The 14,432-nt window shown below is 48.9% G+C and overlaps 4 protein-coding genes across 4 annotated transcripts; all 4 read right to left on the bottom strand.

Moving 5' to 3' along the window:
* Positions 1–3,663: 3,663 nt before the first annotated feature.
* Positions 3,664–5,780, bottom strand: LOC138926691 (uncharacterized). The gene is made up of 3 exons (XM_070281680.1): positions 4,420–5,780; positions 3,761–4,347; positions 3,664–3,686 (listed from the first exon to the last, which is right to left on the bottom strand). The coding sequence occupies exons 1-3, from the start codon at positions 5,778–5,780 to the stop codon at positions 3,664–3,666; spliced, it is 1,971 nt and encodes a 656-aa protein (XP_070137781.1).
* A 306-nt stretch (positions 5,781–6,086) lies between these two features.
* On the bottom strand, positions 6,087–9,618 carry LOC138926669 (uncharacterized). The gene is made up of 2 exons (XM_070281608.1): positions 8,801–9,618; positions 6,087–8,747 (listed from the first exon to the last, which is right to left on the bottom strand). Exon 2 carries the CDS (start codon positions 8,553–8,555, stop codon positions 6,144–6,146), a length of 2,412 nt encoding a protein of 803 aa, XP_070137709.1. The 5' UTR covers positions 8,556–8,747; positions 8,801–9,618; the 3' UTR covers positions 6,087–6,143.
* Positions 8,743–11,098, bottom strand: LOC138926689 (uncharacterized). Its single transcript, XM_070281677.1, has 3 exons — positions 9,738–11,098; positions 9,079–9,665; positions 8,743–8,747 (listed from the first exon to the last, which is right to left on the bottom strand). Exons 1-3 carry the CDS (start codon positions 11,096–11,098, stop codon positions 8,743–8,745), a joined length of 1,953 nt encoding a protein of 650 aa, XP_070137778.1.
* Positions 11,099–11,409: 311 nt separating this feature from the next.
* On the bottom strand, positions 11,410–14,227 carry LOC138926690 (uncharacterized). The gene is made up of 2 exons (XM_070281679.1): positions 14,119–14,227; positions 11,410–14,065 (listed from the first exon to the last, which is right to left on the bottom strand). Exon 2 carries the CDS (start codon positions 13,871–13,873, stop codon positions 11,462–11,464), a length of 2,412 nt encoding a protein of 803 aa, XP_070137780.1. The 5' UTR covers positions 13,874–14,065; positions 14,119–14,227; the 3' UTR covers positions 11,410–11,461.
* Between the last annotated feature and the right edge of the window lie 205 nt (positions 14,228–14,432).

The following is a 14,432-nucleotide window of genomic DNA, read 5'->3' as shown; positions in this document are numbered from 1 at the left end:
AAATACCATTTTCGATCGTTCAGTTATATGGCAGCTATAGGACATAGTCGGACTTATTTCCGTTCCGACTTATATACTGCGTGCAAAGGAAAGAAGGGTGTGTGCAAAGTTTCAAGACGATAGCTTTAAAACTGAGAGACTAGTTTGCGTAGAAACAGACAGACGGACAGACGGACAGACGGACATGCTCATATCAACTCAGGAGGTGATCCTGATCAAGAATATATATACTTTATAGGGTCGGAGATGTCTCCTTCACTGCGTTGCACACTTTTGACCAAAATTATAATACCCTCTGCAAGGGTATAAAAATAACAACGCTCAATGCCAAATTCTGATATGTTAAAGATGCACCTATGATATATACAAAAAAAAAAAACTATATCATATCTTATCTTTACGTACATAATTTACATTTACATAATCTTTACTTTACATAATCTTATCTTTACGTACAATGAAAATAAAATATAAAAAATAAATAAAATAAAGAAAGTTTAAAAGAAAATAATTCCAGTATGAGTACACAAAGAGCCATAGACAAAACATATGAAAAGGACCCCTATTTCCAAGAAAGGATCAGGTCCGACTCTGAATTTAACGACAGCATTGTAGAATTAAAGCCAACCGCAATGGCTGATGAGAGCATTGCCCAAAGGGCATACATTAGAGAAATATCGAATGCCATCCCGGAATTTAACGGGCAAAGGTTACACCTTCAAAGATTTATAACAGCTTTGAGGTTAGTTAACCTAACGAAAGGCAAATTCGAGAATTTGGCTGTAGAAGTAATTAAATCCAAAATAATTGGATCAACTTTATACAGAGTCCAAAATGAAGGAACTATAGAAGCAATAATCAGAAAACTACAAGACACTATAGTCGGAGAAACCTCTGACATAATTAAAGCCAAAATGGCGAAAACAACCCAGAAAGGCAAAACCGCGGAAAAATTCACGACGGAAATAGACAACTTAAGGAAGCTACTAGAAGCTTCGTACATTGACCTATCGGCCGAACACGCTGACAAATTCAGTACCAAGGAGGCCATAACCACAATGGTTAAAAACTGTGAGCATGGCCGCCTCAAAACAATATTGGAAGCAGGCACTTTCATAACTATGAATGAAGCCGTCATAAAGTACATACAATGCAGTACTGAAATGACAGGTAATGCCAATTCAATATTATACACCCAACGAGGAAATAATTATCGCAGTAATAATTTCAGTATTCGGACTAGCGATCACTACAAATAATTTCTATAAACAAAAACTGAGATTAAGTGATGATGAACCCGTATATACAAAAAATTACAGAAACCCTCATAGTCAACAAGACGAAATTCAAAAACAAGTCCAAAAACTCATTAATGATAAAATAGTAGAACCCTCTGTATCACCTTATAATAGCCCACTTTTGCTAGTACCAAAAAAGTCACTCCCAAATTCAGAAAATAAAAAATGGCGATTAGTAATAGATTATCGTCAAATTAATAAAAAACTCTTATCTGATAAATTTCCACTACCTAGAATCGATGACATTTTAGATCAACTAGGTAGAGCAAAGTATTTCTCATGTCTCGACTTAATGTCCGGTTTTCACCAAATTGAACTCGAAAAAAATTCACGAGATATAACATCCTTTTCAACGAACAATGGTTCATATCGTTTCACGCGATTACCATTCGGTTTACCATTCCTTTCAAAGAATGATTATAGCTTTCTCTGGATTGGAGCCTTCCCAAGCATTTCTTTACATGGATGACTTAATAGTCATAGGTTGCTCCGAAAACCACATGCTCAAGAACCTAACTGATGTTTTCGAGAAATCTAGGAAACACAACCTAAAGTTACATCCCGAAAAATGTTCATTTTTCATGCATGAAGTCACCTTCCTAGGACATAAATGCACAAATAAAGGAATCTTGCCCGACGACAAAAAATACGACGTCATTCAAAATTACCCAGTCCCACATGATGCGGACAGCGCTAGAAGATTCGTTGCATTTTGCAATTATTACAGACGTTTCATAAAGAATTTTGCAGAATACTCCCGTCACATAACAAGATTATGTAGGAAAAATGTAAAATTCGAATGGACAACAGAATGTCAAAACGCTTTCGAATATCTAAAATCAGCATTAATAAACCCAACTCTGTTGCAGTACCCAGATTTTAGCAAATAATTTTGCATAATTACAGATGCTGGCAAATACGCTTGTGGAGCAGTACTAACTCAGAATAATGCGCTGTCTAAAATAACAATCTCCGACTTGAAAAACATACATTTAAACATTAAAATTCTGAAAGTCACTACCAGAAACCAAAGTAGACAAAAATCCTGCGCAGGAAAAGAAAAAATAGAATTGCATAAGCAATCCATAGAAAAAGCTTCAAAGCTCAACGTATATGAAGTCATTAATAATGATGAAGTACGTAAAGTAGTGACCTTGCATGTAAATGACAATATGTGTTTATTTAAGCACGGAAGGAAAATTACAGCAAGATATAATGTTAGCGATTTGTATACTAATGGAACCCTTGACTTAGGTCAATTCTTTCAAAGGCTTGAAAAGCAAGCCGGTATGCACAAAATCAGCCAACTTAAAGTGGCACCGTGGGAAAATATCTTTGAACATGTTTCAATTGATAATTTTAAAAATATGGGCAATTATATATTGAAATCATTAAGAGTAGCGCTACTCAACCCGGTGACCGTAATACAAAATAATAAAGAAAAAGAAGCTATATTGTCTACATTTCACGATGATCCAATACAAGGTGGTCATACAGGCATTACTAAAACCTTGGCCAAGGTCCAGAGGCACTATTACTGGAAAAATATGTCCAAATACATAAAAGAGTACATAAAGAAATGTCCTTAATGCCAAAAGTCAAAAACAACTAAACACACTAAGACCCCATTAACTTTAACTGAAACTCCACAAAGAGCTTTCGATAGAGTAATTGTGGATACGGTTGGTCCACTACCAAAATCAATCAATGGAAACGAGTATGCAGTAACACTCATATGCGATTTAACCAAATACCTTGTAGCGATACCAATACCAAATAAAAGTGCAAATACGGTAGCAAAAGCTATATTTGAAGATTTTATTCTAAGGTACGGTCCAATGAAGACGTTCATTACGGACATGGGAACGGAATATAAAAATTCAATTATTGAAGGTCTATGTAAAAATTTAAATATTTAAAACATAACTTCTACTGCACATCATCACCAAACTGTAGGTACCGTGGAGCGAAGGCACAGAACACTCAATGAGTACATTAGTTTATACATCTCAGTTGACAAAACGGATTGGGACGTATGGCTACTGTCGTCGCTCGGGTGGGAGTTGCCTTAAACATACGGCGGCGATGGGGCAACCCGCCTTAAAACACCAATGTAGCTCCGTGTATATATGTATGTTTTATTCTAGTGGAAGTACAAGTTATAGAAAAGATGCTAATAATAATAATAAACATTACCGCAGTATAACCTCCCACACTCCATGGCTTTCGACGACAAATTCACCAATTATCTACCTAGTGTGCCCAATCTCTTCATGAGGGCACAATACCAAATTTCAATAATAATACTTAATACTAAACTATCGATAATCGATCCGCGACATCCCCACCTCCGTGAAGAACCCCTTCACTCAAATCCAAAGCCGCCAACTTTGAAGCGGGGCGCATTATCCAGCGAGTCCGATCTCCATCCATGATCCTAACGCGGGCTCGTCTGACCTCACCATCCGTTCCAGTAAAGGCCTCCTCCATGACGGCTTTCCGCCAGTCTCGACGCGGAACGGCTGGATCGCAAACGAAGACGATGTCTCCCCGCTGAATCGGCTTCTCTCTGCGGCACCACTTCTCTCTCCGTGTCAGCGTGGGAAGGTACTCCAAGACCCACCTTTTCCAAAAACGGTCCCTCAGCATCCTTGCCACGCGCCACTGCTTCCAGGCCGGGTGTATCCGGTGGGCAAGCTGCTCCCTTTGGAGAAGATCGTTTGGCGTAAGAGGGGCTTCCTGGTCCGCACTCACTGGCAAATGGGTGAGCGGACGAGAGTTAACAATGTTCTCCGCCTCTATCAGGAAACTCTCCATTACGTGCTCCTTCGGCGCCACTTCCTTCACTGTTTGACGCAGCACCCTCTTCACGCACTGCACCATTCGCTCCCAGACTCCACCCTCTGAAGGGTTCGCTGGGCAATTGAAGATCCATTCAATGCCCTTACTTGACAGCTCCGACTGGATCCTTTCGGGTTCGAAGATCTCCGAAAATCTCTTGGTCTCCCTGTCAACTCCAACGAAGTTCTTGCCGTTGTCGCTGCGCAGTCTATGTACAGGCCCTCGACGGCCTGCATCTCGTCGGGGAACGCCTCACGTTGTGCTATACTTACGGACTAACAAGTCCTCAGCTGCTTCACACTCAGCTGCAGTGAGGCCGTAGTTCTCAAGCTCGTCTCGTTGTCCACGGCATCGACGTGTGAACCTTAGGACCCAGGCCGTAGTCCTCAACAATCGCCTGTAGCTTGAGAATCTCTGCAAGGATATAAACGTGTCACTCGTGCCAACGAGCACAAACTCACTCGGCATTTCCTCTTCATCTTCTGCGTCCGCTTCGTCGGTAGGTGCGGTTCCCGGCCAGCAGCTCGGTGATCTCCTCAGGAATGCCGGTCCTTTTAACCAGCGTGACTCCTCGCTCAGGTCTACGCTGCGTTGCGCCCGAGTCGCATCATCCGCCACGTTGTCGGCGGACGGTAGCCATCTCCATTGGGCCACCTTCGTTGACTCCAGAATCTCGGCTACTCTGTTCCCTACGAACTGTTTGTAGCGCCTGTGCGTGCTGCCAATCCAACGCAGCACTGTCTTCGAATCCGTCCATAGCACAATCTCTGCAATGGGCACACTATGGTCCTGACTGACTGTGTCCATCAATCTCGTTCCTAGAACTGCTGCCTGCAGCTCCAACCGTGGAATCGTCATCGTTCGCATAGGTGCACACTTTGTCTTTGCGCACACGAACCTCACATGCACGTCGCCGTCCTCATACGTGATTCTCCAGTAGACCACTGCCGCGAATGCCGACTGACTCCCATCCACGAAAACGTGCATCTCGATAGTCTTCACCAGTCCAGATCCAAAATAGTGACGTGGGCTCCGAAAGTTTTCCACTTTATCCATTTCCTTACGCCAATCCATAAAGGCGTTGTACATCTCAGCCGGTAGTGGCTCGTCCCATGAGATCCTCTTTCTCCAGACTTCTCGCAACAGCAACTTCGCTGTTACCATTAGGCAACACAGAAATCCCAAGGGGTCAAACGTTGACATGACCATACTCAAGAATTCCCTTTTTGTGGCAATTCTCTTCCCATCGGATACGATGGCAACTTTGTGGTACTTCACTCGAAACCTGAAGTCGTCCGTGGCTGGCTGCCACCGCATTCCCAAAATCTTTTGCTCGGCTTCACCCCATCCAATACTCTGGGCGTGGTCACTGGGTCCAAGCATCCTCTCTACTGTAGGCGAACTAGACGAAAACCTGCAAAGCTCAAAACCGCCTTCTGCATGTATCTCCTTTACTCTAGTAGATACTTCGATAGCTTCCCTCTCTGTGGCGAAGCTGTCCACGTAGTCATCCACGTAGTGGTAGTCCTCGATGGCCTTGACTGCTCTGGGATCCGAATCCTGGAATCGCTTGGAATTCGCTGTCTTCACGTGATGCGCCGCACTCGGTGAGCATGCAGCTCCAAAGGTCATCACGCACATTTCATAAACGTCGGGGTCTCGTTGGTTATCCCCATCTCTCCACAGAAATCGTTGCGCACATCTATCTTCGGGTCGGATCAGCACCTGGTGAAACATTTCCTTAATGTCACTGCAGACTCCGACAGCACCTTCTCTAAAATGGAAGAGGATAGATGCCAAGGCCTACTAGTGTTGCGGCCCCTTGCTCAGCGCAGAATTCAGCGATACTTCTCCAACTCGTGCCGCTGCATCGAACACCAATCGAATCTTTCCTGGCTTGTTAGGATTCGCCACTCCCAAATTTGTGGCAAGTACCATATCCTATCGCCTCCCATAGCGATCTCCTGTCGCTCCAGACGCCGAGCGTATCCCTTGACGACGTAATCATTGATAATCCGTGAGTACTCTTGGGCGAACTGCCCATCTCGCTTTATTTTCTTTTCGATATTTTCCGCTGGCTGCGGCCGCTGGCGCCGCCTTCACACCGAAGTTCTCGATCTCGAAGTAGTCCTCGACGATCCGTTCCACATTATCATCCAACGACGTGGCTAGCAGACAAGGCTGCGGTGATGGCGTGTCTCGTCGTCCTTCTACAAGCCCAAAAACGACCCATCCTAATGCGGTTGCGGCGGCGTACGGTCCCTCTCTGGCGAAGCGTCTCGTTCTCAATGGCAATCCTAAACGCCCATGATCCAATCCAATAAGTAGCTTCGCCACTGCATTTTCGTAGGGCTTCATCGGTAATCGAGCGTACTTGTTCACGCTCCTGACATCTCTTCTGTGCAGGCTCTGCATCGGCAAACTCAGTTTCGGAACGGCATACACGTTTCTCAGCACATGTCGGGAAGAGTTGCCTGCTCCACTAATCTGCAGACGTACCACGTTCGACGGCTCTCTTGCGGCCATGCCTCCGAACCATTGAATGTTCAGCTGACGACGTACTCCTTGTACGCCTAGCTCTGCAACCAGCTCTTTGTCGACCATCGTCACCGGAGAACCTTCGTCCAGGAGAGCGTACGTATCTACCTGCTTCCCACCTCCGTATAGCGTCACCGGCAATATACGGAACAGTAGTCGTTCTCGGTCCTCGTCGACACAGCTCAAATTCCTTTCCGGCGTCGCAGGAGCATCCACGGATGACGCTGCTCCTTCATTGAACCGGACGCCTTCCCTAGGTTCGACTGCCTGTCGGTCCCGGTTGTAGCTTCTCCAATGGCCGCCTCGCTGTGGCGATCTCCTGAAGCCTTCATTGCTTGCCTCATGAAGAAGACGGTGATGCTTCCTCCTGCATCCATTCATGGGGCACTCTCCTGACGCAGCGCACGATCCAGTCATATGCCCGCTTTGCAAGCACATGAAGCACAAGCGATGTCTTCTTGCGAGCCTCCACCTGTCTGTAGTCGTGGCTCCAATAAATCGTTGGCAGTCCCAAACTGCATGTTGTCCAAGGCCTTCACATATTGGACAATTCCTGAGGCAGCTCTCCTGTTGCTCGTCCTGCCCGTGGTCGATGCTGGCATGAAGCAATTGACGCCTTGGCTCCTTTCCATCAATGTCCGCCACCATGCAGACCACGTTCGCTAGTTCCATCAACCACGAACTAAAGTCCACAATAGTGGGAAAGGGCTGAATAGTTAAATCGTGCCTTGCCCACTCCACTCGTTTGCTTATCGGGAGCTTGGCCACAAGGTCTTCCATCAGGGTAGGGTTACCCAGGTGCTGCTCTGCCTTCGCCGACTGCAAGAAGGCCTTGAGGTTACTCACATGTGTGGCGTATGCGACGAGCTTTCCTAGATTGTGTTCCGAAATTGCGGGCACATCTCGAAGGCTGTTGAGCTGGCTGCGTATTAGTTGCTCTGGTCGTCCATATCTGAAACGCAGCTGCTCCATCGGTGCATTCGCATTGCTGGGGTGAATCAACAGCGCCTTAACCGTCTCACGCGCGTCATCCTTTAACGCCTTCAGTAGCCTTTGGTTGTTCTCCAAGTCCGTACAACCATATGCTTGCGTCGTTTCCGTAAACGCGCAATAGAAGATGGGCCAATCCTCTGGCTTCCCTCCAAACGTAGGCAGCTCAGGAAGCTTTCGTGGGGCCCAGCTTGCATTTCCTCCAATACTCGTCGCCCAAGCACCGTATCCAGGAGAAGGCACTCGTACCGATGTTCCGCCGGCCGCTTCGTTGTGTAGCCCGAAACCATGCGCTGGAACCGTATTGCCGGTAGCGCAAAATGGCGATGCGTGAGTAGTCCTAGTACACGGTACCGTTTGGGATCCGCTCCAAGATGGCAGTCTCCCTGACGCCATATGAAAGGCACTTGTTGGGTTAGGTACGGTCAGGCCGGTTGCAAATGGCGGTTGCTGACCTACCCCAACCTCACTCGACATAACGGGGTCAGTGCGCTCCGCGTTACTGCTGCGAGCTCGTTCCAATTCCTTCTCCAGCTGGGTTGGGTTAGGTATGGTCAGGCCGGTTGCAAATGGCGGTTGCTGACCTACCCCAACCTCACTCGACATAACGGGGTCAGTGCGCTGCACGTTACTGCTGCGAGCGCGTTCCAACTCCTTCTCCAGCTCGGCGATCCTCTCCAAGAGGTCGGCCACCTTCGGTTTGTTGGCGGCTCCAGATGCTGCCGGCTGAGCAGATGACGCCGGGGCTTTACTGCTTCGGCCGCCATCTTGCGGCGTCTCTGCGCTCGGTTGCGGAACCAATACGCTGCCATCCATTTGCGTCACGATATCCTGTCTCTCGTTTAGTCGAGGACTCCTTCTGGGCGAATGCTGCATCATGTCGTCCATGCACTTTGCGCTGTCTGCGCAAGATCAACCCTCTCACCAGGGTGCTACTCCAGATCCAAGTCGCCAATCGCCTGACTGCGAATAAAAGCTTCTCTCGTCGCTCGGGTGGGAGTTGCCTTAAACATACGGTGGCGATGGGGCGACCCGCCTTAAAACACCAATGTAGCTCCGTGTATATATGTATGTTTTATTCTAGTGGAAGTACAAGTTATAGAAAAGATGCTAATAATAATAATAAACATTACCGCAGTATAACCTCCCACACTCCATGGCTTTCGACGACAAATTCACCACCAAATTCACCAATTATCTACCTAGTGTGCCCAATCTCTTCATGAGGGCACAATACCAAATTTCAATAATAATACTTAATACTAAACTATCGATAATCGATCCGCGACATCCCCACCTCCGTGAAGAACCCCTTCACTCAAATCCAAAGCCGCCAACTTTGAAGCGGGGCGCATTATCCAGCGAGTCCGATCTCCATCCATGATCCTAACGCGGGCTCGTCTGACCTCACCATCCGTTCCAGTAAAGGCCTCCTCCACGACGGCTTTCCGCCAGTCTCGACGCGGAACGGCTGGATCGCAAACGAAGACGATGTCTCCCCGCTGAATCGGCTTCTCTCTGCGGCACCACTTCTCTCTCCGTGTCAGCGTGGGAAGGTACTCCAAGACCCACCTTTTCCAAAAACGGTCCCTCAGCATCCTTGCCACGCGCCACTGCTTCCAGGCCGGGTGTATCCGGTGGGCAAGCTGCTCCCTTTGGAGAAGATCGTTTGGCGTAAGAGGGGCTTCCTGGTCCGCACTCACTGGCAAATGGGTGAGCGGACGAGAGTTAACAATGTTCTCCGCCTCTATCAGGAAACTCTCCATTACGTGCTCCTTCGGCGCCACTTCCTTCACTGTTTGACGCAGCACCCTCTTCACGCACTGCACCATTCGCTCCCAGACTCCACCCTCTGAAGGGTTCGCTGGGCAATTGAAGATCCATTCAATGCCCTTACTTGACAGCTCCGACTGGATCCTTTCGGGTTCGAAGATCTCCGAAAATCTCTTGGTCTCCCTGTCAACTCCAACGAAGTTCTTGCCGTTGTCGCTGCGCAGTCTATGTACAGGCCCTCGACGGCCTGCATCTCGTCGGGGAACGCCTCACGTTGTGCTATACTTACGGACTAACAAGTCCTCAGCTGCTTCACACTCAGCTGCAGTGAGGCCGTAGTTCTCAAGCTCGTCTCGTTGTCCACGGCATCGACGTGTGAACCTTAGGACCCAGGCCGTAGTCCTCAACAATCGCCTGTAGCTTGAGAATCTCTGCAAGGATATAAACGTGTCACTCGTGCCAACGAGCACAAACTCACTCGGCATTTCCTCTTCATCTTCTGCGTCCGCTTCGTCGGTAGGTGCGGTTCCCGGCCAGCAGCTCGGTGATCTCCTCAGGAATGCCGGTCCTTTTAACCAGCGTGACTCCTCGCTCAGGTCTACGCTGCGTTGCGCCCGAGTCGCATCATCCGCCACGTTGTCGGCGGACGGTAGCCATCTCCATTGGGCCACCTTCGTTGACTCCAGAATCTCGGCTACTCTGTTCCCTACGAACTGTTTGTAGCGCCTGTGCGTGCTGCCAATCCAACGCAGCACTGTCTTCGAATCCGTCCATAGCACAATCTCTGCAATGGGCACACTATGGTCCTGACTGACTGTGTCCATCAATCTCGTTCCTAGAACTGCTGCCTGCAGCTCCAACCGTGGAATCGTCATCGTTCGCATAGGTGCACACTTTGTCTTTGCGCACACGAACCTCACATGCACGTCGCCGTCCTCATACGTGATTCTCCAGTAGACCACTGCCGCGAATGCCGACTGACTCCCATCCACGAAAACGTGCATCTCGATAGTCTTCACCAGTCCAGATCCAAAATAGTGACGTGGGCTCCGAAAGTTTTCCACTTTATCCATTTCCTTACGCCAATCCATAAAGGCGTTGTACATCTCAGCCGGTAGTGGCTCGTCCCATGAGATCCTCTTTCTCCAGACTTCTCGCAACAGCAACTTCGCTGTTACCATTAGGCAACACAGAAATCCCAAGGGGTCAAACGTTGACATGACCATACTCAAGAATTCCCTTTTTGTGGCAATTCTCTTCCCATCGGATACGATGGCAACTTTGTGGTACTTCACTCGAAACCTGAAGTCGTCCGTGGCTGGCTGCCACCGCATTCCCAAAATCTTTTGCTCGGCTTCACCCCATCCAATACTCTGGGCGTGGTCACTGGGTCCAAGCATCCTCTCTACTGTAGGCGAACTAGACGAAAACCTGCAAAGCTCAAAACCGCCTTCTGCATGTATCTCCTTTACTCTAGTAGATACTTCGATAGCTTCCCTCTCTGTGGCGAAGCTGTCCACGTAGTCATCCACGTAGTGGTAGTCCTCGATGGCCTTGACTGCTCTGGGATCCGAATCCTGGAATCGCTTGGAATTCGCTGTCTTCACGTGATGCGCCGCACTCGGTGAGCATGCAGCTCCAAAGGTCATCACGCACATTTCATAAACGTCGGGGTCTCGTTGGTTATCCCCATCTCTCCACAGAAATCGTTGCGCACATCTATCTTCGGGTCGGATCAGCACCTGGTGAAACATTTCCTTAATGTCACTGCAGACTCCGACAGCATCTTCTCTAAAATGGAAGAGGATAGATGCCAAGGCCTACTAGTGTTGCGGCCCCTTGCTCAGCGCAGAATTCAGCGATACTTCTCCAACTCGTGCCGCTGCATCGAACACCAATCGAATCTTTCCTGGCTTGTTAGGATTCGCCACTCCCAAATTTGTGGCAAGTACCATATCCTATCGCCTCCCATAGCGATCTCCTGTCGCTCCAGACGCCGAGCGTATCCCTTGACGACGTAATCATTGATAATCCGTGAGTACTCTTGGGCGAACTGCCCATCTCGCTTTATTTTCTTTTCGATATTTTCCGCTGGCTGCGGCCGCTGGCGCCGCCTTCACACCGAAGTTCTCGATCTCGAAGTAGTCCTCGACGATCCGTTCCACATTATCATCCAACGACGTGGCTAGCAGACAAGGCTGCGGTGATGGCGTGTCTCGTCGTCCTTCTACAAGCCCAAAAACGACCCATCCTAATGCGGTTGCGGCGGCGTACGGTCCCTCTCTGGCGAAGCGTCTCGTTCTCAATGGCAATCCTAAACGCCCATGATCCAATCCAATAAGTAGCTTCGCCACTGCATTTTCGTAGGGCTTCATCGGTAATCGAGCGTACTTGTTCACGCTCCTGACATCTCTTCTGTGCAGGCTCTGCATCGGCAAACTCAGTTTCGGAACGGCATACACGTTTCTCAGCACATGTCGGGAAGAGTTGCCTGCTCCACTAATCTGCAGACGTACCACGTTCGACGGCTCTCTTGCGGCCATGCCTCCGAACCATTGAATGTTCAGCTGACGACGTACTCCTTGTACGCCTAGCTCTGCAACCAGCTCTTTGTCGACCATCGTCACCGGAGAACCTTCGTCCAGGAGAGCGTACGTATCTACCTGCTTCCCACCTCCGTATAGCGTCACCGGCAATATACGGAACAGTAGTCGTTCTCGGTCCTCGTCGACACAGCTCAAATTCCTTTCCGGCGTCGCAGGAGCATCCACGGATGACGCTGCTCCTTCATTGAACCGGACGCCTTCCCTAGGTTCGACTGCCTGTCGGTCCCGGTTGTAGCTTCTCCAATGGCCGCCTCGCTGTGGCGATCTCCTGAAGCCTTCATTGCTTGCCTCATGAAGAAGACGGTGATGCTTCCTCCTGCATCCATTCATGGGGCACTCTCCTGACGCAGCGCACGATCCAGTCATATGCCCGCTTTGCAAGCACATGAAGCACAAGCGATGTCTTCTTGCGAGCCTCCACCTGTCTGTAGTCGTGGCTCCAATAAATCGTTGGCAGTCCCAAACTGCATGTTGTCCAAGGCCTTCACATATTGGACAATTCCTGAGGCAGCTCTCCTGTTGCTCGTCCTGCCCGTGGTCGATGCTGGCATGAAGCAATTGACGCCTTGGCTCCTTTCCATCAATGTCCGCCACCATGCAGACCACGTTCGCTAGTTCCATCAACCACGAACTAAAGTCCACAATAGTGGGAAAGGGCTGAATAGTTAAATCGTGCCTTGCCCACTCCACTCGTTTGCTTATCGGGAGCTTGGCCACAAGGTCTTCCATCAGGGTAGGGTTACCCAGGTGCTGCTCTGCCTTCGCCGACTGCAAGAAGGCCTTGAGGTTACTCACATGTGTGGCGTATGCGACGAGCTTTCCTAGATTGTGTTCCGAAATTGCGGGCACATCTCGAAGGCTGTTGAGCTGGCTGCGTATTAGTTGCTCTGGTCGTCCATATCTGAAACGCAGCTGCTCCATCGGTGCATTCGCATTGCTGGGGTGAATCAACAGCGCCTTAACCGTCTCACGCGCGTCATCCTTTAACGCCTTCAGTAGCCTTTGGTTGTTCTCCAAGTCCGTACAACCATATGCTTGCGTCGTTTCCGTAAACGCGCAATAGAAGATGGGCCAATCCTCTGGCTTCCCTCCAAACGTAGGCAGCTCAGGAAGCTTTCGTGGGGCCCAGCTTGCATTTCCTCCAATACTCGTCGCCCAAGCACCGTATCCAGGAGAAGGCACTCGTACCGATGTTCCGCCGGCCGCTTCGTTGTGTAGCCCGAAACCATGCGCTGGAACCGTATTGCCGGTAGCGCAAAATGGCGATGCGTGAGTAGTCCTAGTACACGGTACCGTTTGGGATCCGCTCCAAGATGGCAGTCTCCCTGACGCCATATGAAAGGCACTTGTTGGGTTAGGTACGGTCAGGCCGGTTGCAAATGGCGGTTGCTGACCTACCCCAACCTCACTCGACATAACGGGGTCAGTGCGCTCCGCGTTACTGCTGCGAGCTCGTTCCAATTCCTTCTCCAGCTGGGTTGGGTTAGGTATGGTCAGGCCGGTTGCAAATGGCGGTTGCTGACCTACCCCAACCTCACTCGACATAACGGGGTCAGTGCGCTGCACGTTACTGCTGCGAGCGCGTTCCAACTCCTTCTCCAGCTCGGCGATCCTCTCCAAGAGGTCGGCCACCTTCGGTTTGTTGGCGGCTCCAGATGCTGCCGGCTGAGCAGATGACGCCGGGGCTTTACTGCTTCGGCCGCCATCTTGCGGCGTCCCTGCGCTCGGTTGCGGAACCAATACGCTGCCATCCATTTGCGTCACGATATCCTGTCTCTCGTTTAGTCGAGGACTCCTTCTGGGCGAATGCTGCATCATGTCGTCCATGCACTTTGCGCTGTCTGCGCAAGATCAACCCTCTCACCAGGGTGCTACTCCAGATCCAAGTCGCCAATCGCCTGACTGCGAATAAAAGCTTCTCTCGTCGCTCGGGTGGGAGTTGCCTTAAACATACGATGGCGATGGGGCGACCCGCCTTAAAACACCAATGTAGCTCCGTGTATATATGTATGTTTTATTCTAGTGGAAGTACAAGTTATAGAAAAGATGCTAATAATAATAATAAACATTACCGCAGTATAACCTCCCACACTCCATGGCTTTCGACGACAAATTCACCACCAAATTCACCAATTATCTACCTAGTGTGCCCAATCTCTTCATGAGGGCACAATACCAAATTTCAATAAAATTACTTAATACTAAATAATCGATAATCGATCCGCGACAGCTACAATATTTCGTCTATTGCTTTAATACGACCCCCTCGATGGCACATGACTATTGTCCATACGAGCTAGTTTTTGGTAAAACTTCAAATTTACCAAAGCATTTTAATAGCATAGAAAACATAAAACCTCTTTATAATATAGAAGACTATGCTAAG

This window comes from Drosophila bipectinata, chromosome 3R (genome assembly GCF_030179905.1).
Source record: "Drosophila bipectinata strain 14024-0381.07 chromosome 3R, DbipHiC1v2, whole genome shotgun sequence".
In the NCBI taxonomy this organism is placed as follows: Eukaryota; Metazoa; Arthropoda; class Insecta; order Diptera; family Drosophilidae; genus Drosophila; species Drosophila bipectinata.
The sequence above is the reverse complement of the archived record's forward strand: the minus strand, read 5'-3'. Positions and strand labels throughout refer to the sequence as shown.